We start from the raw sequence: 25,151 nt of genomic DNA on the forward strand, positions 1-25,151 counted from the left end.
TGCGCCCGCTGGCCCCGCCCCGCCCCACCAATCGGCCCGGGCGGGGCGGGACCGGCCGCGCCCCCTGACCCCGCAGGCCGCGCCCCCAGTCCCCACGCTGCCGGCGCTGCCGGAAGTGGCGGCGCGGGTCCGGACTAGCCGGGTAGCATGGCGGGTGCTCGGGGCGCGGGGCGTGCGGCGGCCACGGGGACGCGGCCTGGGAAGCGGCCGTCGGAGCCCGAGCTGGAGTTGGAGCTGGAGGAGGTGACAGCGGGGACGGGGACGGGGCCGGGCGGCGGGTCGGGCGGCGGGGTCGGGCGGCGGGGCCTGTGGCCGCACGTGGTGGCTCTTCCGCACACGGCGAGGCCGCCCGGCGCGCTGCGGGCCCGGGGATGCGAGAAAGAAGGGGCCGTCTGTCCCCTGCTGGAGGTGGCCTCGTGGCGAGCGTCCTTGGCAGCAAGCACCTGCGCAGGGGGTGGCTGGAGTGGGAGGCGGAGTAGAGGTGGCATCTGTGCAGCAGCCTCTCAGACCCTTTGAATTATGCGTCCTGCCGTTGTGTAAATATCTACACATCTACACGGCGCTTAATGCGATAGGCGTATTCTGAAGGTAAGAGACGAGATTGAAAGAGCCTGCCTGGAACCCAAGGGTTTACTGCATTGGACATGATTTTAAGTGGACTCACGGCCACGCCTGCTGTCCAGCTAACCCCAGGTCGGTTGCGTGATGTCATTACATCTGGGTTGTAGAAAGTGTTAGGAGGCATGTACAGGTCAGCCTTTCTCAACGGACCCCACTTAGCTGTGTCATCAGGCTCCCCCGTCACCTGGTCGGGTGCCCTCCTGCCCTACCAGGAGGTAGCTGTGGGCACCAGACTTGGTTGCTTCCACCACCTGGTCCGTACTTCAAGGAGCTGTTTGCGTTTGCGGTATTTGTTTGCTGTCATCACTGTGCACCTGAGTAAATGCCAGAGGTAGACGGTGCGGTGAGCTGTAGCAGGGTCGTGTCCATGGTAACTAGGTCTCGTACCGTGGGGTAACTTTTATGTGTCCAAGAAGGTGAGGGAGTTGCAAACTGTTAAGAAATAGGGAGTCCGCGACTCTGTGCTTAAGTGCTTCCTCAAAGTGTACGATTTCCTGTCGTTCAACCTTTTCTGGTAAAGGCAGTGACCAGGTCACAAACTGTATGCCGTGTCCTGCAGAGTTAGGGATGAGATGCTGTCTGGTGAGCAGAGCTCTGCTGAAGAAGCCTGAGGGCTGTGGCCTTGGAGGCTGGCCACACAGAGCCAGCGGTCAGCAAGCAGGGTGCCTGGTGGGCGGAGGGTGGGTTGGACACCTGGCTGTCACCAACACTGCTTCTTGCAGACCGCCCTCGTCTCTGCATCGGCTGCCAGCCTCCGGGATGGCAGTGATTCTGGCCTGTCTGAGAGCGAGGAGAGCGTGTTCTCAGGCCTGCAGGATTCCGGCAGCGACAGTAGTGAGGATGACCCAGCCGAGGGAGAGGATGGGGCCAGCGGTGATGACAGCCACAGCAGGATGGAGGAGACCTCTGGGCAGCAGGTGCAGGTGGGTGAGTGAGGAGCCTCCTGGTGGGCCCTTCTGGCATGAAGGTGGCCAGGAAAGAAAGCGACCCCCAGGCCTCGGGCTCTCAGCGTCCTCACTGCTGTTTTCGAGCTTCCTGGTTGGAGCTGGAGCGCTCTGAGTCGGGTGCTGTTTTTCACAGTTATGTGCTCTGTTCTCAGGAACTCGAAAAATCCACCTCCCTGGGCCTCCCCCTCAGATGATTCTGACGTCACCTTTCCATAGGACTCAGCTCTCTCTGCTAGACTCAGTCGTAGCCTGGGTTTCCCAGGGGCAAAGCCTGAGGTGGGGATTCATGCGCAAGAGACTGTCTGGCGGGGAGCTCCCAGGACACACGTGAGGGAGCCGGCCCAACAGGAGCGCCATTCCACTCGAGCCTGGCCCCAGAGAGCCTTGCCGGTTGACGCTTTGGCATCGTGCCCACCCCTGTGGTGATGGGGAAGGGGTACTTCGGCTCTTGTCTCAAGCGAGAAAAATGAGAGAAAAGCTTAAACTAAAATATGACATTAGCTGTTTGGAGTGTTTTCGTTACTGGTTTTAAAAGTTTATTTATTTATTTTGAGAGAGAGACTATCACAAGTGGGCTCCCTGCTGTCAGCACTGAGCCCCAGGTGGGGCTCGAACTCACGACCCTGAGATCAGGACCTGAGCCGAAATCAAGAGTCAGACACTCAACGGACAGCCACCCTGGCGCCCCTGGAATGTTGTAGAAAGTAGTTTATAACTATATTTCCAGTGGGTCTGGTGTTCTGGAAGTTACGACTTTGAATCATACAGAAGTCCACCCCCATAATAGAAACCAAAAAGCCGTGCTTGTTCTGTTTCCTAGGAAGAAAAGATTTAAAGTCACATTTCAACCTTCCACTCACTCAAGCCTTAGTGGTAATGCTGGTGTGCAGGGAGAGATGTGTTTACTGTACTGACCATGGTTTGTAGGGTGATGGCCAACGATTTTTCCCTCTTTTTAACTTTATAAAATTATAAAATAGGGGCGCCTGGGTGGCTCCGTCCGTTAAGCATCTGACTTTTGCTCGGGTCATGATCTCATGGTTCGTGAGTTCAAGCCCCGTTTGGGGCTCTGTGCTGACAGCGTGGAGCCTGCCCCAGATCCCCTGTCCCCTCTCTCCCTGCCCCTCCCCTGTTTGAGCATTGTGCGTGTCTTCTCTCAAAGATATATAAACGTTTAAAAACATTACAAAATACACTTTCTTGACAAAAATTAAATGTTTTCTCAGCACTGTTCGGTACAGAGTGGGAGTTCTCATTCCCTGCCTTTGCTGTGGTTCGTGACCACAGCTAACAGTTTCATCACCTTCCCGTGTCTTTTCTCCTCCTTTTAAAATTAAGGGTCCACACACTGACATATTTATTTAATTTAATTAATTAACGTATTTTTTAAGTAGGTTACACACCCAGCGTGGGGCTTGAACTCATGACCCTGAGATCAAGTCACATGTTCTACAGATAGAGCCAGCTAGGTGCCCCAATTTTTTTTTGAAAGAAAATTTTTTAAAGTGTATTTTTACTTGAGGGAGGGAGGGAAAGAGAGAGAGAGAGAGGGAGCCCATGCGCATGCAAGTTGGGGAGGGGCAGAGAGAAGGAAAGAGGACCCAAATTAGGCTCCGTGCTTACAGCACAGAGCCTGACGCAGGGCTCGAACTCAACTGTGAGATCATGAACTAAGCTGAAGTCAGATGATTAACCGACGGAGCCACCCGGGCGTCCCCCCATTTTTTTTTTTTTTTTTTTTTTACAAAGGATTTTTTGTCTTTGTTTATGAACAGAATTTTAAAAGTAATTTTTAAAAGTTAACTAACTTTTGGGGCACTTGGCTGACTCAGCCAATAGAGAGCACACAGTCTTGATCTAGGTCCTGAGTTCAAGCCCTGTGTTGGGTGTGGAGCCTACTTAAAAAAAATTAAGTAACTTTTTTAATAAACGTTTCTTTCTTTTTTTTTTTTTTTAACCTTTATTAATTTTTGAGAGAGAAGGTGAGCGGGGGTTGGCGGGGGCAGAGAGAGGGAGACACCGAATCTGAAGCAGGCTCCGGGCTCTGAGCTGTCAGCACAGAGCCCGACGTGGGGCTCGAACCCATGAAAGTGAGTTGATGACCTGAAGTCAGGTCAGACAAATGAAATCAGACACTCAAATGACTGAACTGCCCGGGCGCCCCTTTAATGGAAATTTTGTTTTAAGTTCTCTAAATGAGGTAACAGTGCAGGTACCTCAAGAGGATGTCCAGGGGGTCTGATGGAAGGGGCGCATTCTGCGTGTGCCCACGCTCCATCCCTTCTGAGCTGCTGGGCACGGGCTTGTCCACATGGGTCCTTCTCAGGTTTCTGTGCCAACGTGGCCGGGTGTTCCCTGCGGGGCCGCCTTCTCGGTCTGCTTGCTGGGCCATCCAGCAGGGACTGAGGCCACAGCCCAGGAGAGAGCAGATGCCTTCCCTTGTCAGAAGGTGGGGCGCAGCCCTCCGTCCGGGGGAGCTGGCTCTGCGGCAGCCTGGCCTGCCCCCCACTTGAAGCTGGGACCGGGGCCCCTCCAGTGTGTGCCATGTGGGGGCGGCTTCAGGACTTCACCCTCCTCGTCTCCTGCCTGGGAGGTGTCCCTCCTTCCTGCTCACGCCCAGGCCGTAAGGCCATCCCTGTCTCTTGTGGGCAGTCCTGGACACGAGACCCACGAGCCATGAGCGGTTCTGAGTCCCACACACACCCTGGATGGCCACCTCAGGGTCCTGCCCTGCCCTGTGCCAGTCAGTGTTCACATCTCTGGCTTTTTTATGCTTTCATTGATGGGTACAGGTGGCCTGTATTGGAGCACTTCCTGTTCTAATCACAGTTGTCACACTTAGGTTTGAACTCCTCGAGGCAGAGAGAGGGGATTGAGGTGTGGGGGGAGTGTTCTCTCGCTTAGTGGAAATCTCCCTGTCTCTCCTTTTTTCCACCTGTTCCTCAAGCCTTTCACACCCATCCACCTGGTTGAGCTGGTTCCCCCTCCGCGTTTTCTGCCCACACCCCCTCTTTGGATGGCCTGAGCCCCGTCTGCAGCACGTAGCCTCGTAGCCAGAAACTGAGCCAGCAGCCAGTCACCGCTTCCTGTGTGTTCCTATCTGCCCGAACGTGGCCGTATGGGGCGTCCAGAGTGGCCCCATGACAGCCCCGGTCAGGCCTGCACTCCACCGTCTGAAGCCCTATCATGGGGGGGTTCCCCTGGGTCAAGGTCCTCTCAGGGTTTCACCTGCTGTAGCTAGGGGCCTGCTACCTGTCACACCACGGAGGCTTTTGTCAAGATGTCAACCTGTCTTGACAAGGTGTTCCTGCCACCCGCACGGGCCATCAACCCAAGACCCACTTCCGTTGAGCAGCTTCTAGAATCGGTGTCCCTACCACTGTCAGCTCTATGGGCCCCTGCCAGCAGTGACGCCAGCTTCTGCTCGTGTCTTTGCCGGGTGTCCCAGCTTTTTAACAGGAAGCCCCAGCGTTCTCTGGCTTCTGGCCGTGGCCGCCTCTGTGGTCTTGCAAACAGTGGCTGTAGGTGAGCTGCTTGTCAGGTCGAAGTGGCGTTTTCCCAGGGACCCACTCCAGCTTGTACGACCAAGCAAAATGTTCTGCTCTTCCTCCCGCTCCGGTACCTCCTTCCTGGGGCTTGGTTCTTACTAGGTGCTGATGGCCACTGTGCCGTGAGGCTTTGCAGTAACTTCTCTCCCCGCTGCGTGCTCCCGTCTGTGACTTGGCTCCCGTCGCCGTGTCTTCTACTTCCTGTACACAAGCTGTCTCCAGGCTCCCCCCACTTCCAAGGAAGCAGGTGGCCACACTGCTTCACGTGTCTGAAGGGCACCCTGCCTCATTGTCAGGCTGCGTTCTAACGTCACATCAAGGACACACATCCTGGGGCAGAGGCCAGCAGGAAATAGGTGCTAATTGTGGGTACGGTCCTCTGGGCTTTTCCGACTGTCTCTGATGCCCCCTGGCCCAGACACACTGATCAAGTGACGCAGGCTGCCGAGTACCTGTGCAGGCGGGGGCTGCCTTATTTGCCTAATGGTTCTGGGAGGTATGGGGCTGATAGGTCATTGTCCGGGGACCCTGCCCCATAAGTCTGTCCACGGGTTCCACGTGTGGCTGCCACAGGCCGTCCCGGGCAGGCCACGAACATCCTGCTGGGACCCTCCACACGTGATCGTGGATGGCCAGGTGGTCACAGGCATGTTCTCTGGAGACTGCCCTGAGTGCCCACCTTCCTTTCCCACGGGCAGAGATGGGGTTACGTGGCCCAGGTGCTCAGGGTCACCCACTTTGGTGTCTGGTTGCCCTGGGTGCCACCATTGGCGAGCTCCTCCTCCACTTCCTCCTGGGGGTTTGGTGGCCGTGCAGATGTGTCCACTACTTTGTTAGGGTTGCGTGGAATATGTGACGTGCATGGTAGGGACACAGCAGAGCGCTCGCTCGGGAGTTCCTGAGGGTCGTTCCTCCCGCCCTGCCCTGCCTTCTGCTCCTGCACGAGGGTGAGGACTGTTTCGGTCCCTGGGTCTCTCCAGGGTGTTCTTCGCACATCCAGGCGCCCGTTTGTGTCGTGTGTGATGGCTTCCTAACCGCCGTCTTCTGCCCTGCTCTTCTCTGTCTCAGGACCACCCTCGCGCGCGGTGCCTGCAGCGTGCACGGGCCGCCGGTGGGTGGGCACTTGTGACCTTGTGCTGTCCCGGTGGTCTTGCGATGCTCCCCTCATTTGCTTGCACGTGCAAGCAGGTTTTCGGATACGTTCTGGGAAGCATCTCTGGGTCAAAGGCCGATGCGTTTTTAGCGGAAGGAAAGTGTGCTATTTGAACTCGCCACACCCCCCGAGTCACCTGTTTCCCATCCCGCCGAGACAGTGCGTGGTGAAACCTCAGTATTTTCATACTCTAATACGTGGAAAGTGGCCTCGTGTTGCACTGTGATTTTTTTCTTAAGTTGGGAACGAGGCATCTTTTCCTGTGTTTCTGGGAGCATGATTCTGGCTGTGTGCCCCCCAAGACACAGTTTCCATCACTGTCCTATTTCTCGAAGGTCAGGCTCTGCAGGCCCCACTTCTGTTCCCCTTCACGTGGGTCAGGGAGTGCCATGTGGACCCCGGCGTTGGGGGCCTTGCATCCCCTCCCCAAGCCCCGCCCTCTGCTCCCCACGGGCTCCAGCTCAAGGCCGAGGTGGGGCCCAGCCCCTGCCCCTCACTCTGTGCATGGCCCGTCTGCAAGCCTGCCCCAGCCGGACAGTCCTCGGCACACGCGTCACTGAAGGAGGCTGTAGAGGGGCCCCGTGCTGCGTGTTCCCTGTGTGCTGGGTGTCACCTCTGCCCCACCCCCCCGCCCAGCCTCTCCCTGGCTCTCCGCCGCCTGCCTGCGTCCCTCCTGTGTCCACTCTCAGGCATGGGGAGCTTCCTCAGGCTCCCCCCATCCCCAGCACGCCGACCCCTGCCCTCCCTGTTCCCAGATGCCTGGCTTCCTGCTTGGCAGGCAGGAGCGTGCTCCCTTGCCGGCGTCCTCCCCAGCAGCTCTCTGCGGTCCCCTGGGAAAGGTGAGGTCTTCGTGCTTCTTCTGGACTACTTGTGTCAAGTGGATTTGTGTATTGAAAGTCGTCTTGCCCTTTTGTGCTTGTTTAGGACCCATTTTTCCTCCTTGTTGTGTTTACTCGGGTCCTCATTTACGTGGGGTTTTCCTACTTTGTTTTCTTTCGTTCAGAAGTTCCCATTGTTGGCTCATTAGTCTGCTCACCGCATTCAAGAATGTGACCATACAAGTGATCGTGCCCGTGAGTAGTGTTCTGTAGGTATTTCAGGAAGAGTTCTGCCTGTTGTGTGCTGCAGACCTGCGGGCAGAAGGGGCCCGCCTGGGTCTTGGCACCGGTGGAGCTGTGGCTTGTGGGAGGCAGCTGGGGGCACATCCGATGACTGTCACCAGCTAGTTAATGGAGCGCCTACCATAGGAGCGAGGATGCGGCCCCGTGGGGGAGGGGAGGCAGTGGTTCCTCCACCTGCCCTGCCACCTCCAGGCATGACACATTTTGTGGCACTCTCATTTCTGGGGATCAGAGTTCAGGCAGGGTGAGGTACTGTCGTGTCCGGGTGACATCGTCAGTGGGATTGGGGGGGGTCCCACAGCCTCCCTCAGCCGTGTCCCTCCAGGGTTCTGGTATGTTCTGTCTAGCAGGACCATCAGTCATCACACCCCTTGTTTGGGGGGCTCAGGTGAGGGTCCTGAGGAAGAAATCTGGGGCCTCTCCACTCGTGTCCAGGCTGGGGCAACCTGCATGATGGGCACTCACTGGGCAAGTCTGCCTGCCCGTCTGGGACGTCCCCACCGTCGGGGCTCTGAGGACAGGCTGTCTGTTATATGGGGCAGATGTGTAGGAGCTTCATGGTCTGGATCCAGAATTCATGCATCGTCAGTCGGGGCTGCTCTCCTCGGACAGGTGAGCCGGCCACAAGCCCACTCAGATTTGGGGAGGGGGCACGTAGACTGCCCCTTGATGGGAGGAAAGTCAAAGATTTACAGCTATGGTTTGGAACAGCTACAGCGTCCACCCCCGCCATCCCTCTCGGACCCTTACCTCGTGGCCGTGTTGGCCGTGGCCTCGGCCCGAGGGTCTCGTGTGAATCAGGTCTAGGTGCCGGCAGGTCCTCGGCCTCCTCCCCTGCGGCCACGTGCAGCAGTGGCTTCGAGTCCCACTCAGTTTTTCTGTTGTAAATGGGGAAGCGGGTCACCCTGCGTGGTCAGCGGTCTCTGGTGTCCTGATGTTGGCCAGGCAAGGGCAACCATCTCCTTGTGCTGGGCCGGGTCCTGCTCCGGGGCATGACCCTGGCCCCGAGTCTCCCTCCTTTTTCTCTGAGAAATGAGGGGTGTTCTTATCTCATGTTCTCTCTGGCCTTGGCAGGCCCCGGTGGTGCATGTTCTCTAACACGTGTACCTCCTCGGCGTCAGTCCGTGCTCCTGGTCAGACTGGCATGTGCGTGGACGGGCGTGTGCACGGAGCTCTTCGACCCCGGCCCTTCCCTGAGCTGGGCCCTGAGGAGGCTCCGCAGCAGCGAGGGCCAGTCCGGAGGGTCTGCGGATCAGGTTCTTGGAGGCTCCTTTGTGCACGGGGTCTTTGCTCCTCCCCTGGGTTGCTGAGAACATGTGTTACCAGTAGCGCTCTGGATGTGACCCCTGTTCCGAGGTGTCAGGGACACTCCCGAGCCCGGCACACCTCCTGTGGACCTTCAGGGTGTGGTGGCTGCTGTTTCCTTTCTTCTGAGTCTCTTGACAGCACCCTCTTGTGAGCAGTCCTGCCCGGGACCCCGCAGGGAGGGCCGTGCAGGGAGCAAAGTTTCAGCTTGGCTGACCTAGTCTGAGCCAGCACGGCCCGCGTCGGGAGGTCGGGGAGCCTGTGTTGTCACATGCGTGCTTGGCGGTGGCAGTGGGGTGTGGCCGGGCTGGGTCTGTTGCAGCTGCAATGAGATGCCATTTAGGCTGTCAGAACCCCTTTGGGGCCCCTGCCTCGGTCTTCACGGTGTATTACAGTCTTGGGGGTGGGTAGAGAAGCAGGAGCGAGTTCCCCTGAGGACCAGGTCCAGAGGCCGCCCAGGATTCGGGGACACGGCCTGACCCGGGCTCCCAGTGCTGTCTGCCCTGTGGCCCTTCACCCAGGGGTGCCCGCTGCTTGTTCCGCTCCGAGGTGGTCCCGGCCTGCTGCCCGGCTGTCGACACGGCCTCCCTCTCCCTAGTGCTCGGCGTGCCCTTGCGTGCCTCTGGCCCTGCCTGGACATTGGCCCCCGGACTGCCTGCCTGCTGCTGGCCTCTTTGCTGATGGCCCACAGTTCCTCGCGCCACTGTACACGGGTCTGCCCTTCACTCCTGCTGTGCCCTGGTCGGGGGGGCACTCGTCGACAGAAGGCTGCCTCTCTCTGTGTCCACCAATGTGTCCAATGTGGGCACATTGAGGGGGCAGTGCCACGCAGGGCTGAGCCTGTCTTGAGGTGGGTGCTCGTGTCCTGCAGACGGTGTGGGTCTGGGCAGACCCCGACCTCCTGGATTCTGCGCCTGAGGACCACCGTCTCCGACGGTGGCAGGGCTGCGCCGTGTGAGAGACAGGAGGCAAGGATGGTGGGGCCCCCGTTCTTGGGTTCGTGTCCTTTGTGTTTCACGTTCCTTTTAAGTTGTCTTTTAAAATTTTCCTTTTCCTGAATGCCCAGCAAAGGGTCTCCAGGCTGTGAAGGGGTCGCTCCCGGAGCCGCCCCTGGATCCTGGAGCTGGGCTGCGCCCGTGCCTCTGCTGCCCCCTGGTGGCCACCGTGCTGCCTGCAGCACCACTTCTGGAGAGAGACCAAGGAGGGCTGGGGGTCCAGCTCTTTTGTGTGGGAACTTGCTGCCCGCTGCTGGGGTGCCCCTCCTTGCCGGGTCCGGCCTGTCTCTGGCTCCCTGCGCCCCCTCCTTGCCGGGGACCGGCCTGTCTCTGGCTCCCTGTGCCTGCACGCTTGCCCGGGGCGCTGGCCACACCCAGCACAGGACGATGTGGGGTGCGCTGGAGGACAAGGGGACCCCATGACCATGGCCTGAGGCGCAGGTGATGTAGGGCTCTGCAGGGTTCAGTGCTGCTGGAGAGCATCAGCAGGCCTGGTGCTGTGGGCGGCCGTGGAACCTGGCCGGGACCTGCTGGCCGTGGCCTGGCATTGGGGGCACTTGCTGAGGAGGCCTGGTGCCTGGCCCTGAGCCTGGGGCAGGTGTGCCCCCGGGCCGCTGCTGCAGGCGGAGCTCCCTTCGGGCAAGGATGGGAGGAGAGCTCTGGGCCCTCCTTGCCCCCCACCCACAGCCCGCACCCATCAGGCGGTGCTGACCCACTTTTAGTGGGCACGGCTCCCACAGCGTGTGCAGCATGGGGAGCGGGGTGGGGGAGACATGGAAACCGAATCCCGCCTTGTTCCTGGCCTGGAGAAAAACTTAGTCTCCCACCCTCCTTATACTGAGGGAAAAAACAGGCGAGAGGAAGAGCCGCCTCGCAGGCCCTTGGCTCTTGCCCGGTCAGGGGGAGCGGGGCTCTGGCGGGGGTGCCGCGCTCAGGGGCTCCTGCTCCAGAGTACTTTACTGCGCCCAGGAGTGAGAGGTAGGGCTGTTTTCCCCATCAGTCCTGGTTCCGGTACACCCGATCCCCCCACCCCGTGAGGGAAGGATCTGTTTTCCAGGTTAGGGTGTGAACGTTCAGTGGCGCCCACTCACTGACCTGGTGGACCGGGGTCAGCCTGGGGCCGTGGACACGTGGGTGGGGTGGGTGCCAGAGGGCTGTGTCCCCCGCGGCGTTCTGCAGGTTAGGGGGCGCCTCTCTCTCAGCTGCTGCAGACCGGAGGCCGCCTTGGGAGGAGGGTCTTGCCCTAGGAGTGAGCCGGCTGTGGCCTCGTGACCACCACAGCAGGTGCCACAGGCCTGCCTCCAGAGCGGCTGGCCCGGGTGTGGGTAACCCCCCTGCCCTGCCCTCACTTGCTGCCCCCGAGTGGCCTCTCCCACCTTGCCCCTGGACCCTGGGCTCTCCTGAACCTGGCAGGGCCGGGTAGGGGCTGTCAGGCCAGGAGCCCTGCAGCCGGTTTTTTCGTTAACTGGTGCGGGGGTGGCCAGGCCCTCGGCTGGTGGCTTTGTTGCTGACTGTTCCTTTTCCAGTCTGGCACCAGGCGTCAGCCCTTCCCTGGGGTCCTTCCTTGGAGGAACTTGAACGTAGTGACGGGGCTGGCCCTTGACAGGACCCAGGTGAGGCCCATGAGGCCTGCGTAGACCTGGGGTGACCCTGATCTTGTCTTGAGGCCCAGGGCCAGGTTGGAACTGCCTAGAGATTGGGGGCGGCGGGAGCCTCGGCCTCAGCATCAGCAAGAGGGATAGTTTGTTCCCGAGCCTCCAGTCCCAAGGAGGGGCCAAGGGACTTCGGGCCTGGGCTCTGTCCGAGGTCAGAGGGCATCACATCCTGACATAACAATTGTCCCTTCTCTCTACAGGCTGGCATCCCCTCCCCAAGGACAGAGGTGGCGAGAGCGAAGGGCTACGAAGAGTACGCGGAAGACAGCTCTGATGAGGAGGTGCGGGCTGGGCTTGCCTCCTCCCCGGGGGGGCTGTGCTGTGCTGGGTACAGAGGAGTCAGGCCACAGTGAGGGGCCCCACTCGTGGTTTGGGAGAGCGATTTTGGGGTCAGGACACCTGTCTGCAGGAGGGTGAGTGTGTGTGGGATCACTAGGAAAGGAGGGAGGGTGGATGTGATGCGGTGGACCCCCAGGTGTGTCTGTGGGGCGGCCCCTGATGCTGGGGTCCCCCGTGCGCTCTGCGGAGGCTGTGCTTGTGCTCTCGGTGGGCACGGAGAGGTTGGGGCAGGGGTGGCTTCTGTTGCACCAGCTGGCCTGTGCTGGGCCTCGGGGGGTGACGGGTCTGGGTGCGGAGGGCAGGAGGTGGGTGGCCTTTGGGTGTTCCGCCCCCGCTCTCCTCGGTGTCCTCGAGGAGTGGACTGATGTGGCTCCAGTGAATCCGGTCGCTCCTTCACGTTTGTCGTCTGAAGGGACAAGCGTGGCGGTGGGCAAGTGGTGCTCAGTCTGGCGTCCGGAGGCCCTGGTGTGTGGGCCAGAGGCTCAGCTCCCTGGGCCTGCCTGATGTGGGAGGGCTGGAGGCTGAGGAGCTCTGAGCCCGGAGGTGGCCATCTCCTCCTGCCTGTCCCCTCCCACGTGTGTCCCAGTCACTGGCAGGGCTGTGGCCCCGCGCCTCCCAGGGCCCTGGTCAGCGCCCAGGTGTGTGCCTCTTTGGAGCTGCAGGGGGATGGCTTTGGCGCATGGCTTGCAGGGACAGCAGCCCTCCAGAGCTGCCTGTCAGGGGCTGTCCCGGGGCCTGGGGAGGCACGCGCCCCCTCCCCTGTTCGGCCTCCACCCCCACCCTCACGCTCTCTTGGCAGCGGCTGCAGGAGCCTTGGCTGCCCGCCCGATCTGGCCTCTGTGCGTTTAGAGAACAGAGACAAAACAAAATAAATTGGTTTCCTGGCCGGAGCAGCGGGCGCACACGGTGAGGGGGGGCCAGCGCAGTGCGGCTCCCTGCCTGTCTCCCCCCTCCCAGGGGCTCTGGCTGTCGGCAGCCACATCCTGTCGGCTACTTTTTTATATTTGGTATTTTGAGAAATCGATGATGGTTGTAAATGGAGTGCAGAGGCGGGGGAGGGGCCTCGGCCTGCCCACAGGGAGGCGCTCCTCCCGGCCCGGCCTGCGGGGGCCGCTTCCTCTGGCAATGACTATCCCATATGTGTGAGTGACAGGAGGGGGCCCGATGCCCGCCTTCCTGAGCTCTGCCAGCACAGCCGGCCTGCGGCTCGAGGGGGCGGCAGAGCCCAGCCTTCAGGAGCCGCGCCAGGCCCGGCGGACGCTTCCCTGAGCAGCACGTGTGCCTGGGGTGCTCCGGGTCCTTCCGTGCTGACTTTGTGGGTGTCTCTGCCATCCTGGCAAAGCGGGGTGGGCTTCAGGGAACAGGCCTGGGGGCCAGGCGGCGAGGGGTCCCGTCGGGCACCTGAACAGACCCGGCGCAGAGCATAGGGCTCGGGGGCCGCCGTCCGGGCACATTCCTGGTGTCAGAGCTACACCTTCTCCCTGCAGCGTGCTTAGAGGTGGTCGGCACCGGGTGGACCCCACTCGGGCTCTGGCCGGCGGCAGACGTGTCCTCACGGGTTTCGTGCTCCTGGGAGAGAGAATCTTCTTGGATGCTGCTGTGCGGTGGCCACACCTGGAGTCCCTTCCCCTGGGCCCTGCCCCGCCCCGCCCCACCCCTGGGTCTGGATCTGAGGCCTGAGCTGGTGTGTGCTGGGGCTTCTGGACCCTCTGACTGCTGGCCTCGGCTTTGGGGAGCCCCCCACCCCAGATGCTGACTGATGAGTGGCAGTCTACCCTCGTGGGATGGTCTGAGTCCTGTTTCCGTACGTTTGCCCTCCTCAGTCCCCCAGACTCACATCCCAAGCCACGTTGGGGCCCAAGTCCCCTGGACGTGCCGCTGTGTCTGGCGGGGGGCCTGGTGTGGGGGGAGTCCGGAGCAGCCGCGGGCTGTGTCCACCCCACCCCCACACGTCCACCTCACTCCTCTCCCACGGCACCGCACCTCACAGACGTGATCTCATCCAGCCGCCGGACCCGGGGGAGGTGGGGCGGGGTGGGGGGAGGGGGCCGGCGGCCTTCGCGGCATCGGGGCCCCTCTTTGTTCCGAGCAGCTGGGAGAAACTGAGGCCGGCGAGAGGTGAGAGGTGAGGGGTGGCTATTGAACTCTGGCCAGGGAGACCGGGAGGCATCCACCTCATCCCAGTCCCTGAGCCCCAGGGCCTGACCCCCTCCTGTCCACCGTGGGACCCTCCTGTGCCCGGAGAGACCTCCGCGGCGGGCGGGGGCCGGGCTGCAGCCCTGGCCGGCTCCGCGGCGCCCTGGCCTCCAAGTAACTTGGGATCCCGCGGGGACGAGCCCAGGCCTGTCTGCATCCAGAGCCCGCGATCCCCTCTGCTCTCTCGCCAAACGGCCGTTAATGGCTTCTCCCAGCTACTGAACCGGCAGCTGCCTCCAGCGCTGGCGGCCTCCCGCTCCTCCCGGGGCCGCCGCCCCGCCCATCCTGGCCGCCCGCGCGCTCCGAGCGCTTGCGTCGCTGCTGGCAGCGGGAGCCTGTCGGCTCAGGTTTCGGGCTGTTTGTGGAGAGCGCCCGGCGCTCAGCCTGCTCGTGTCGGCCTGACACCCCCACAGCCGGCCCGCAAGCGGGGCCGCCGGCCAGGCTCTGGTCTGTCCCTTCCCGCCGGTCTGACCCACGGCCTCGCAGGTGGTGGCCACAGGGTTCACTGGATGTGACGGCTGTGACCGCAGAGTGCCCCTCGGTGCCTCTGCCCGGCTCCGCCTCTGAGCCAGGCCTGCGGTGCCCGGTCGGAGGCACGCCCTCCTCTCCCCAGTGCTGCCCCCCCCTTCCCCCCCCCCCCCCCCCGTGCTGCCTCCTTCCTTAGGAGAGAGGATTCCCTCCCGGGGGTGGGGGCAGGGGCAGTGAGGAGCGTGCAGTGGCTGAAGTAGCTGTCCCTTAAGAGGGATGTGGTACGTGTCCAGGGATAGCCCCGGGTCTCTCAGTGCGGGGCCCGTGTGGCCGCTGGCAGGTGACGGGGGGGCTGATTCAGAGCCACGGCACGTGGGTGGTGGAGGCCCCGGCCTGTTGCTCGTGCCCACTTGGAGCCAGTTTCCTTGGCAGCAGGAACCCAGCGGGGCAGGTGGGTGGGAGAGTGCCTGGAGGGACCCGAGGGTTTGCCCTGGGGCTGGAGGTGTGGCTGCTGGCTTGTGGAGGGAAAGGTGGTGGGGGGGGGTAGTGACTGCAGAGGGGGCTGGGGACAGGGGCCACAGGTAGGGGCTAGCTGTGTGTAGGCAGTGCTTGGGGCTGAGGTGAGTCCTCCGGGGTAAGATTCTGGAGCTCGCTGGAGATGGGATGGGGGCAGGTGTGGAGCTCTGGGGACCAACCTGAAGCAGCAGCAACTCTTTGAACAGTGGGTCTTGGAATGGGGTCTCCACCACTCAGCCGGGGGCCCCGAGCCTGGGCCCACACGCAGCACTCCAGAGGGGTTTCTGGGAGCGCCTGCCTGCAGGTAGTCAAGAGTCAGAGGGCCCCAGGTGGGACTGCTCACTGCACCTTGATCAGCCCCAGGAGAGGGTCAGGTGGGTGGGGGTCTGGGGTAGCCGAAGACCTGGGAGCTGGGGCAGCTTCGGCACCCTCTGCCCACCGCGTGGACCCCGTGGGGGCCAGGCAGTGGGCTCGAGGCCTCTGTGCTAGCACATGATGGCTCCGGCGGGCCTGGCCGGCAGCACTTTCGAGAGGGACGGGCAGATGGGGGTGATGGTGTCTGGGGTCGGCTTCTGCGGAGGTGCCCTGCTACCTGGGTTAGCAAATGTGAGTGGCAGTCTGATGGAGGTTTGGGAAGGTGGCTCCGAGCTCCCTGCTGGGGTCTCCTCACCTGGCTTTGGCCTTTGGGGCGGGAAGAGGCCAAGTAGGACCTGGCTTTCTTCCCTTTGGCCTGTGAACCAGGACTCATCCTGCTGGAACCTTCGATGGGTTCCGAGGCAGCAGGTGAGCCTGGGGCACACAGCCCGGCCTCCTCTGCCCGGTGCTCTGACAGAGGAGCGAGGAGAGGCCGGGGCTCAGGAAGGCTGAGTGGTGCTCAGAGACAGGCGGGAGCTTCGTGCAGGGGGAGCGGAGCGAACACTGCCGGCATTGTAATCGGAGAGGGGCAAGGGAAAAGAGAGAGCCTGAGCGAGGGCGGCTGACCCCACGCTCCCAGGGGACAGGTGGGAGAGGCAGAACGAGGAGAGAGTGAAGGATTCCAGAGGTGGGCCGGCTTCCTCTCTCGCAGACAGACACGGGAGGGAGGTGGGCAGCCGGCCAGCGCCCTACCTGCAGTTCCAATCTGCGGTCCTGACAGCTGCAGCCACTTTGGGGAGGGGGAGGGGAGGGGCTCCTCGAGAGCGGAAAAATCCCAGCCGACACATCAGCCAGTTGTTGCTTGCCGCTTGTGTCCGGTGCAGTCTGGGGGGTGGGGTCCCCCGCTGGCCTCATCCCACAGGCTTGTGCTTGGGGCACAGAGGCCCCCCCAGGAGAGCACGGGGGTGTCTGTGTCCTCAGCCTGTACTCCGAGCTCGGTGCCTGACCTGGAGGGGTTGGTAGGTGCTTGCCCCTGCGGGGTCACATGTGCTTCCTGGCAGCCCACAGGTGCTGAGCAGGGTGGGGGCCGGCTGGCCTGCGGGCTGAGGCCTGGTGATGAATCATGTGGTGCCGCCAGCAGCTCATTCCCCCGGCCGGGGACAGGGAGCTGACAGCCGGGGCCGATCAGAGTGTTTCCAGCCCAGCTTGGCCCACAGAGGCGGCTGCTGGCCCAGGGCGCGGGCTCGGCCCCTCCTTTCCAGCTGTCTCTGGGGCGCGCATGCAGGGAACCCGGGGTCTTTGTCCCTCTCAGTGGACGACGAGGCTGGCCTTCTGGGAGGGAGGCAGGGCCTGCAGCGGGCACAGAGCACCTGCCGCCCCAGCCCAGCCGCCGTAGTAGCTGAGTGGACTCCGGTGGGGCTGCTGGGCTCGGGCTCTGGCTGGCCCGCCACCCCCGCCACCCCCCGCCCCCCCCCCCCCCCCCCCCCCCCCCCCCCCCGTCTGGTTTGAATTTCTGGAGCAGTGAAGGGTGACGGAGCGCTCCTCCCCCGCCCCTCCGCTCTCTCCTGTTGGCTGGCGGGCCAGGCCCTCGCCGCCGCCGCCGCCGCCGCCGCTGCTACCGGTGCAGCTCGGGGAGCGCCGGGCCCACTGCCCAGGCCCGAGTCGGCCAAGCTGCAGCCACTGTTGGAGTCACAGGGCCTGCCGTGGAGAGCTGGGCCTGTGTGCCCTGGGCCCTGACGGGCTGGGTCTCTGGGGACCATCCTTCTGTCTTCTCCCACCCGTTTTCCGGATTCGGAAGACCCCCCGCAGGGTCCTCCTGACACCCCGTCAGCTCTGGGGCTCGGGGTCCCCTCCGTTTGCGCTCTCAGCCTCGTGTGTGGGTGCGGCACTGCGCTGTGGTCGCAAGGTGGGCGCCTGCTCGGGTACTCATCATCTTGGGGGGCTTCATGAGGGGGGTCTGCGGCCCCCATCCAGGCTCGGGTGTGGAGATGTGATTCTAGTAGGGGTGGGGCAGGTGGGCCATGCCCCCTCCCCCCACCCCCACAGAACCGCACCCGGTGCCCAGTGAAGCAGGGGGGTGAGCACAAAGACCCTGGGGTACACCTGCCTCCCTGGACACCTCCCCCAGGTCCCGCCTGGGAGGAGAGGGGATGCCTTTCTCAGCCCCCCATCTGGACCCCCGTGTCTCCGGCCTGGGTCCTGGCTCCCCAGGCAGGCGGGTGGGGTGGGGGCTTCTGCAGTGACCCGGCTTGCCCTCTCCCTCCTTCCTCTGGCCAGCTGTAGGCTCCTGCAGGATTAAGGAAAGGAAATTTGGGGTTGGGTTTCTCTCCGAATGGAACCTGCCGTGGCGACTTTTTATCCTGTTATATTTCTATCACGTTGGACAGAGCCCCCCTCTAGCCCTTAATGGCTCTGGCTTTGAGAATTTCCTCCAGAATTACTCCACCACTTCCTGCTTTGCAGGTCCCCGGAGCCCCTCTGTGCAGAGGAGGGGGGCAGCTCTGGGCCTGCCCTGTTGGGGTGCCCACGTGGGCCTTAGCACCTGGCCTCTCCCCGGGGCCCGGGGGAGTGTGTCAGTGGGGGCCCCTGAGCCTGTGCTGAGGGCTGGGAGGGCCCAGGGCCGACACCTGGCGCCCTCGGCCATTCCCTACCCGGTCTGGCCGGAAGTCAGGCTGCTGGCCCGCCTGGCCAGCGTGGGGGAGGTGGCTCGTGGAAGGCCACCCCCTGCCTTTCTTCTGTGCTGTGCCAGCAGAGCTGGAGCCACTAAACCGTAATTGTCACCTGCAGGATTTTAATGGTCAGCCAGCTGTGCACAGCTCGGGGAGGGGGCCTGAAATTGCCCTCCTCACAGGCAGGTGGGGCCTTTGGAGGAGCTCGGCGGAGCAGGGCGGTGGGCGGCCAGGGTTCCTTTCTGTGTGAGCAGCGCTGCAAGTGGCTGGGTGTAGGGCTGGGGGAGCCAGGGCAGCCCCCGCAGGGGTGGGCACCCCGGGGTGCCTGCAGATGGGTGCCATCTGGCCCGCACCCTTAGGCCCGCCGAGGCTCGGAGACCCGCTCCAACGGCAGTGCCCCTCACTCAGCCTCTTGGCTGAGTGTCCACTTCTTGGGTCTCTGTGGCAAAGGGTGAGGCCCCAAGGCTTGGCATGATTGTGCTGCCGGCCCTGGATTCCTCACCCCTGCAGGGGAGGCATGGGCGCCAGGCAGGCCCTGGGAGTGGAGGCTGCCCTGCTTGGTCCCTTGCCGTGGGCCAGTGGGCCCCCTCTCTCCTTTCCTAGCCTTGCTCTCCCCCACCCATCTCCTTCAGCCACCAGGCCGGGAGGAGGTACCTCGCTGTGCTCAGGCCTGGGAGGGACGGCCCAGCCCCTGGAAGGTGGACGCCTTCCCTGGGAGCTGGTGCCTCTGGGCCCAGGGAGGATGGGGCATGAAGAGACCGCCCTGAGAGCTGGGAGTGTGGTCTTGGGCTGGGCTCAGGCTGGATTCTGAACCTTCCAGAAAACAGTGCTTCCACGGTTGGACGATATTGTTTTGTTTTTAATTATACAAAGTTTCCAGACTTTATATTATCATATCAAAGACACAAAATACCAGCACGTAGTGACCAGAAGAAAACCCAGGTAGGAAGCCAGCACAGAAGGTTCCAGTGGACCTGGGCCAGCTGGGCCAGTGCAGAGTCCTGCCGCCGCTTGTCCGTCCATTGGCCCCAGAGGAGCCTGAGGCGCCCTCACAGGAGGCCTGTGCCTGAGTCGGGTCCACGGGGGGGCTCTCTGTGGAGAGCCCAGCGGCGTCGCCTCTAACTCCGAATCGTAGTCTTTCTGTCTCGGTCCTTGCTCTGCAGAGGGGAGGGGGTGGTGTCAGGGCCCGGGTGGAGACCCAGTGCCAGCCCGCGCCTGGGCTTCCCCGCTGGGTGCTGTCTCGGGTGGCGGGTGCTGCACCCCCTTCCGCGCTCACCCCGGCGTCCCCGTGCACTTTGGGGAAGAGAGCACGGTGCTGCACAGCCGAAACTGTAAAATTAAGTTTCCCAGATGTTCAGGCCCCAGGAGCTCACGCGTGCCGTCTGGAGAGGAAATGGGGATCGGGAAAAGCCGCGCCGCGTTTTCTCCCTGCTCACCCTGCTTTTCCGGTGCCACCGAGCGCAGCAGCAGCAGCTGTAAATCACAGCCGGCCAGCGCTCCCGCAACGTGCCCCTCTCCCCCAGCCTGTCTGCAGACCCCACAGCCACACAGAGGTCTGAGTGGGCAGCCCCAGGGGCGTGGGCCAGGGCCGGAGGAGAGGCAGCAGGTGCCCGATAAGCCTTAGGCCGGCGCCAGGGGCTGTGGCAGGGCCAATGGATTAGGGGGGTGATGTCCCCTTCCTTCGGGGACAGGGTGGGTGGCCAGAGTCGCTTGAACTCTGGTCTGGTCCCAGCCTCTTACAGTTTTAGTGGCCTCCCTGCTTCGTAGACTGCCGCTTCCCCCCCACCCCCCCCCACCTGACCCTGGGTGGCCCTCTTCGGTCCCCGTGGGAACCTGTGGCCCTGGGGGGGGGAAGGCCCAAGAAGGTCCAGCCCTGCCTGCTCCAGCTGGGCCCTTGCTGTGCTCCTCCCTCCCCGGGGTCCCGGGGCACAGTAGGTCACAGGTGCGGCCGGGGGTGGGTGGGGATGGGGGGGCGCTCTGCCTGCCTCTGGCCCCACTCTCTGCCCAACAGGTGTGGGTAGTAGCTAGGGTCCTACGGAAGCAGGGGCCACCACATCCTCCTCGCCTCTCTTCCCACGGATGCCCGGTGGGCGACACTCACCAACTTTCTCTGGTTGCTGAGGCAGAAGGTACAGATCTGTTTGGGCTGGGCGTTCTCGCCGTCGCGGGTGGGGGGTGGTGGGGGCGGTGGCGGGGGGCTGCCGGGGCGCGCAGCGTGGAAGAAGGCAGGCCCCGAGTGGCACGGCTGCCCGTCGCCGCAGGCCTCGCCCACCAGCAGCACGTTGCCCAGGTGCGAGATGTAGCTGGAGGCCAGGCGCAGCGTCTCGATCTTGGAGAGCTTGCGGTCGGCCGGCTCCGTGGGGATGAGCGTGCGCAGAGCCGTGAAGGCCGTGTTCACGCTGTTGGTGCGGTCCCGCTCGCGCGCGTTCGCTGTGTGCCGCTGCCGGGGCTCGCGGCCCGGCCGCCCCCCGGGCCCCGGGGCGCCGCCCCCCGCCCGCCTGCCCCCGGCCCGCCTCCGGGTGCCCTGGAGGCCGCAGCGCGCCGCGTGCACGCGGCAGGGCTTCTCGTCGGAGCCCGAGCTCTCGCTGCCACGGTCCTCGTCCTCCGACAGCGGGCTCACCTCGGGGTACAGGTAGCGGCCGGGCGGCGCCGAGCGCAGCATGGCGAAGGACATGGGGCCGGCGGGCGCGCCGTCAGCTCCGCCTTGCGCAGCGCATGCCGCCAGCCGCGCGGCCGCCCGGGGGGCCGGGGAGGCGCGGGTCTCGGTGGCCCGCGGTGGCGGCTGCGGCGCCGCGCGCACGTGTGCGTCCCGGGCTGGAGCTGGGCCGCGGGCCGGGCCTTTATAGTGGCGGCGGCCCCTCCCCCGCGCCGGCCCGCCCTCCTCCCCGCCTCCCAGCCCCCGGAGGCCGCACGGAGCAGGGGCCCTCGTCCCTCTGCCTTCTCGCGCCACGCTGAAGAAGCCTGGAGCATCTCGCTTCCTCTGGGGACGCGGGGAAGCGGGAATCCCCTGATGGGTGGTACCAGGGCTCTGCAGCTCCCTCCCTCTCCCTCAGCTGGGGGGGTGGGGAGGTGAGCAGGAGTGGGTCACAAGTGGGACCCATGACCCAGGCTGGTCTTCTCCCCTGGCACGATCAAGTTAACTCAGATGCCCTGGCCCTGGTGCCTGGCCACACCCTGTTTGTCTGTCTCTCCCTCCTGTGTACACTTGAGCCTTTTGTGCCAGGCAGAGTGGGGAGGGGGTACAGAGGAGCCCTGAGGGGTGGAGTCGTGTGTGGGGTCACCCGGTGGCACACATTCTGGCGTCAGCTGTACTCTCTGCCCGGGACCCTCCTCTTTCCCAGCTTCTGCCTGTATCCCTGCTCTGGGAACCCCCCCACCCCCACCCCCACCCCGCCATTCCCGTTTTGCATGCTCCGGGGTGTGTTCAATACAGGGATGGCCGCATGGACTGGAATTGGGCCTGTGTAGAGTGGGAGCCCCCCCTTCCTGTGCAGAGGAGGACAGGGGCACGGGGGTGTGCCTGGAAGATGGGCTTGCTGGGAGGGGAGTACACAAGTCGGCAGGGCTGGGCTGGGCAGGTGCAGATGGGGAGAGCCCGGGGGGGGGGGCCCTGTGCCCCTTGCAAGGGGCCCTTGGGCTCCCTGCTGCGCTCAGTCTCATCTGGGCCCCTCCCCCTGTGGCCACTGTTCAGGAAGCGGCCGCCTGGGCAGCAGTCTCCGTGCTGGGCGGAGGGAGGGTGGTGGCTGGCAGGGGCCTCGACCAGGAATGTGTGTCCAGGAATGTGGCTGCTCTGGGATGGGGGGGGGAGGGGGGGCGGCAGGCAGCACCAGGGAGGGTTGTGGGGGGGGGGGTCCCCTGAATGTCTGCAGGGCAGAAGGCAGTGGTTTCTCCCTCCCCTTGGAGCGGGTTGTGGGGTCTTCCCTGAGTCCCTGCCCGTGGCTACCCGTTTTTGCCTAAGGCCCCCACCAGGGGAGGGAGCCCATGGGCGATGAGGTCACCCTTGTCTGTGGCTGCCCAGAGTCCTGGCCAAGGAATCCAGGGGGGAGGCTCTGGGGTTGGCACCACTTCAGTGGAAAATGTGAAGGTACAGCTCCGGCGCCTCTGAGGGCCAGTCAGGGGGGCGGTGGGGGACAGCACTGGCCGCCGTGCCACGTCACACCCCAGGGAGAGGGCCTGTGTCAGGGTGCCTGGGGACTGTCCCCCCGGCCTCCTTAGGGACCCACCCTGGCCTGAGACTTGGGGAGCTTGAAGGGAGGGGTGGGCACGGTGGGTGCCCGGTGCCGACGCGCTGGCCTGCTGCCCCCAGGACATCCGGAACACGGTGGGCAATGTGCCCCTGGAGTGGTACGAGGACTTCCCCCACGTGGGCTATGACCTGGACGGCAGGCGCATCTACAAGCCCCTGCGTACCCGTGACGAGCTGGACCAGTTCCTGGACAAAATGGACAACCCTGATTACTGGTGAGCCGGCTCGGGGCAGGGCCTGTGGGGTCAGGGCAAGGGGTCCCGGAGCTTGGCTCTGACAGGTGGCTCCCCAGGCGCACGGTGCAGGACCGGACGACGGGTCACGATGTGCGGCTGACGGACGAGCAGGTGGCTCTGGTGCGGCGGCTGCAGAGCGGCCAGTTTGGGGACGTGAGCTTCGACCCGTACGAGGTGGGTGGCGGCAGCTCGCCCTGGGTGTCCGGGGCGGCGGCGGGGCCCCGGCCCACACATCTGTGTCTTTTCTTCCAGCCTGCCGTGGACTTCTTCAGCGGGGACCTGATGGTCCACCCAGTGACCAACCGTCCCGCTGACAAGCGCAGCTTCATCCCGTCCCTGGTGGAGAAGGAGAAGGTGGGTGCAGCGCTGCATCCGGGCCTGTGCGCCCCTGCGCCCCCCGTGCCCCGAGCCGACCTGGTCTGCCCTTGCAGGTGTCTCGCATGGTGCACGCCATCAAGATGGGCTGGATCCAGCCTCGCCGGCCCCAGGACCCCACGCCCAGCTCCTATGACCTGTGGGCGCAGGAAGACCCCGACGCCGTGCTGGGCCGGCACAAGATGCACGTGCCCGCTCCGAAGCTGGCCCTACCCGGCCACGCGGAGTCCTACAACCCGCCTCCAGAGTACCTGCTCAGCGAAGACGAGGTGGGCCTCGCGCCACGGGGGGTGGGGGTGGGGGGCACCGGGCCCCGTCCCTGGCCCCGAGCTCCCAGCTCACCCCTGTCTCCGCAGCGTCTGGCGTGGGAGCGGCAGGAGCCGGGCGAGAGGAGGCTCAACTTCCTGCCACACAGGTTCCCGAGCCTGCGGGCCGTACCCGCATACGGCCGCTTCATCCAGGAACGGTTCGAGCGCTGCCTTGACCTCTACCTGTGCCCGCGGCAGCGCAAGATGAGGGTGTGTGGGCGGGGGAGGGGGGGCGGAGAGGGGGGGAAGGTGCGCCCGGGCAGGGGCACAGGACGTGGGGATGGGGTGACTGTTCGCTCTCCTATCCAGGTGAACGTGGACCCAGAAGACCTCATCCCTAAACTGCCGAGGCCGCGGGACCTGCAGCCTTTCCCCACGTGCCAGGCCCTGGTAGGCTGTCGGGCGGGTGGGGGAGGGAGTGCGTGGGTGCGTCGGTCTCCTTACTCCTCCTCCTCTGTAGGTCTACAGGGGCCACAGCGACCTTGTCCGCTGCCTTAGTGTATCCCCGGAGGGCCAGTGGCTGGCTTCAGGTGAGCCTGAGGTGGGGGCACTCCCAGCTCGGGGGGCCGGGTGGGAGGACCAGGTGGCGAAGGCCTTGTTCGCTGTGTCCAGGCTCCGACGATGGCTCCGTGCGGCTCTGGGAGGTGGCTACCGCCCGCTGCATGAGGACCGTGCCCGTGGGGGGCGTGGTGAGGAGCATCGCCTGGAACCCTCACCCTACCCTCTGCCTGGTGGCCGTGGCAGTGTAAGTGCGAGGCCCCAGGGGGCGCCGGGGGGGGGGGGGGGAGGGGGCGGCGGGCACGGGCCCGAGCCTCAGGGGCTGTGTGTCACTCTGGCCTGCAGACAGGACTCGGTGTTGCTACTGAATCCGGCCCTGGGGGACCGGCTAGTGGTGGGCGGCACGGACCAGCTGCTGAGCACCTTCGTCCCGCCCCAGGAGCCCGCCGTGCAGCCTGCCAGCTGGCTGGAGGCCTCGGAGGAGGAGCGCCAGAGGGGCCTGCGGCTGCGCGTCTCCCACGGCAAGGTGTGGGGGCTGCGGGGTCAGGATGTGCCGGGCGGGGGGGGGGGGGGGGAGCGGTGGTAGCCGGGGGACCCAGCTCAGCCAGCGTCGCTTCCTGCAGCCAGTGACGCAGGTGACGTGGCACGGGCGTGGGGACTACATGGCCGTGGTGCTGGCCACCGCCGGCCACACACAGGTGCTGATCCATCAGCTGAGCCGGCGCCGCAGCCAGAGCCCCTTCCGCCGCAGCCACGGACAGGTGCAGCGGGTGGCCTTCCACCCTGTCCGCCCCTTCCTGCTGGTGGCTTCCCAGCGTGGCGTCCGCCTTTACCACCTGCTGCGCCAGGAGCTCACCAAGAAGCTGAGACCGAACTGCAAATGGGTGTCCAGCCTGGCGGTGCACCCCGCAGGTGAGGGCGTTGGGGGGGGGGGTGTTGGGGGGGGTGTTGGGGGGGAGCGTGCACCCCGCAGGTCCTCACGACCCCATCTGCTCCCAGGGGACAATGTCATCTGTGGCAGCTATGACAGCAAGCTGGTGTGGTTCGACCTGGACCTTTCCAGCGAGCCGTACAGGGTACTGAGGTGAGGCGCCTATGCGGATGTGGGTGCTGGCCTGTCCCTCCCCTGCCCTAGCTTGCCCTCACCCAGCCCCTGCCCTGCAGGCACCACAAGAAGGCCCTGAGGGCTGTGGCCTTCCATGCCCGGTACCCGCTCTTTGCATCTGGCTCCGACGACGGGAGCATCATCGTCTGCCATGGGATGGTGTACAAGTGAGTGCTGGACCTGCCCCGCCCCCCCCCCCCCCCCCTCCGCCTGGGGGCTGCGCTTCCCTGACCCGAGTCCCTCTCCCCTCCCCCACAGTGATCTGCTGCAGAACCCACTGCTGGTGCCTGTGAAGGTGCTGCGGGGGCACACGCTGACCCGAGACCTGGGCGTTCTGGACGTGGCCTTCCACCCCACCCAGCCATGGGTCTTCTCCTCCGGGGCCGATGGCACTGTCCGCCTCTTCACCTAGGCCACCCTGCGTCCCCAGGCGCACGTGTGTTCAGGACCCTTAATAGAGGTGTTCTCCCTGCTGACCAGTGGTGTGACCTTGACT

General features: G+C 64.2%; 2 protein-coding genes across 7 annotated transcripts; one reads left to right on the forward strand and one right to left on the reverse strand.

Moving 5' to 3' along the window:
• Positions 1 to 88: 88 nt before the first annotated feature.
• Positions 89 to 25,131, forward strand: BOP1 (BOP1 ribosomal biogenesis factor). 3 transcript variants are annotated; one of them, XM_027063627.2, is made up of 16 exons: positions 89 to 243; positions 1,344 to 1,544; positions 11,546 to 11,626; positions 22,194 to 22,348; positions 22,426 to 22,543; positions 22,622 to 22,723; positions 22,801 to 23,013; positions 23,101 to 23,262; positions 23,362 to 23,442; positions 23,513 to 23,582; positions 23,665 to 23,797; positions 23,896 to 24,076; positions 24,174 to 24,462; positions 24,550 to 24,634; positions 24,715 to 24,822; positions 24,914 to 25,131. In XM_027063627.2, the coding sequence occupies exons 1-16, from the start codon at positions 148 to 150 to the stop codon at positions 25,065 to 25,067; spliced, it is 2,229 nt and encodes a 742-aa protein (XP_026919428.2). In that variant the 5' UTR covers positions 89 to 147; the 3' UTR covers positions 25,068 to 25,131. The 3 variants fall into 3 exon arrangements, with proteins under 3 accessions (XP_026919428.2, XP_026919429.2, XP_026919430.2); XM_027063628.2 differs by lacking the exon at positions 1,344 to 1,544 and having other exon boundaries at positions 102 to 243; XM_027063629.2 differs by lacking the exons at positions 89 to 243; positions 1,344 to 1,544; positions 11,546 to 11,626 and adding an exon at positions 21,840 to 21,971.
• On the reverse strand, positions 18,726 to 21,655 carry SCX (scleraxis bHLH transcription factor). Of its 4 annotated transcripts, none has more exons than XM_027063634.2 (3): positions 19,989 to 21,655; positions 19,164 to 19,216; positions 18,726 to 19,044 (listed from the first exon to the last, which is right to left on the reverse strand). In XM_027063634.2, exons 1-3 carry the CDS (start codon positions 20,559 to 20,561, stop codon positions 18,771 to 18,773), a joined length of 900 nt encoding a protein of 299 aa, XP_026919435.1. In that variant the 5' UTR covers positions 20,562 to 21,655; the 3' UTR covers positions 18,726 to 18,770. The 4 variants fall into 4 exon arrangements, 3 of the variants coding, with proteins under 3 accessions (XP_026919435.1, XP_026919436.1, XP_053064356.1); XR_003421496.2 differs by having other exon boundaries at positions 18,949 to 19,044; positions 19,164 to 19,269; XM_027063635.2 differs by lacking the exon at positions 19,164 to 19,216 and having other exon boundaries at positions 18,864 to 19,044.
• Positions 25,132 to 25,151: the final 20 nt, after the last annotated feature.

The sequence above is a fragment of the Acinonyx jubatus genome, chromosome F2 (assembly GCF_027475565.1).
Source record: "Acinonyx jubatus isolate Ajub_Pintada_27869175 chromosome F2, VMU_Ajub_asm_v1.0, whole genome shotgun sequence".
NCBI classification, from domain to species: domain Eukaryota; kingdom Metazoa; phylum Chordata; class Mammalia; order Carnivora; family Felidae; genus Acinonyx; species Acinonyx jubatus.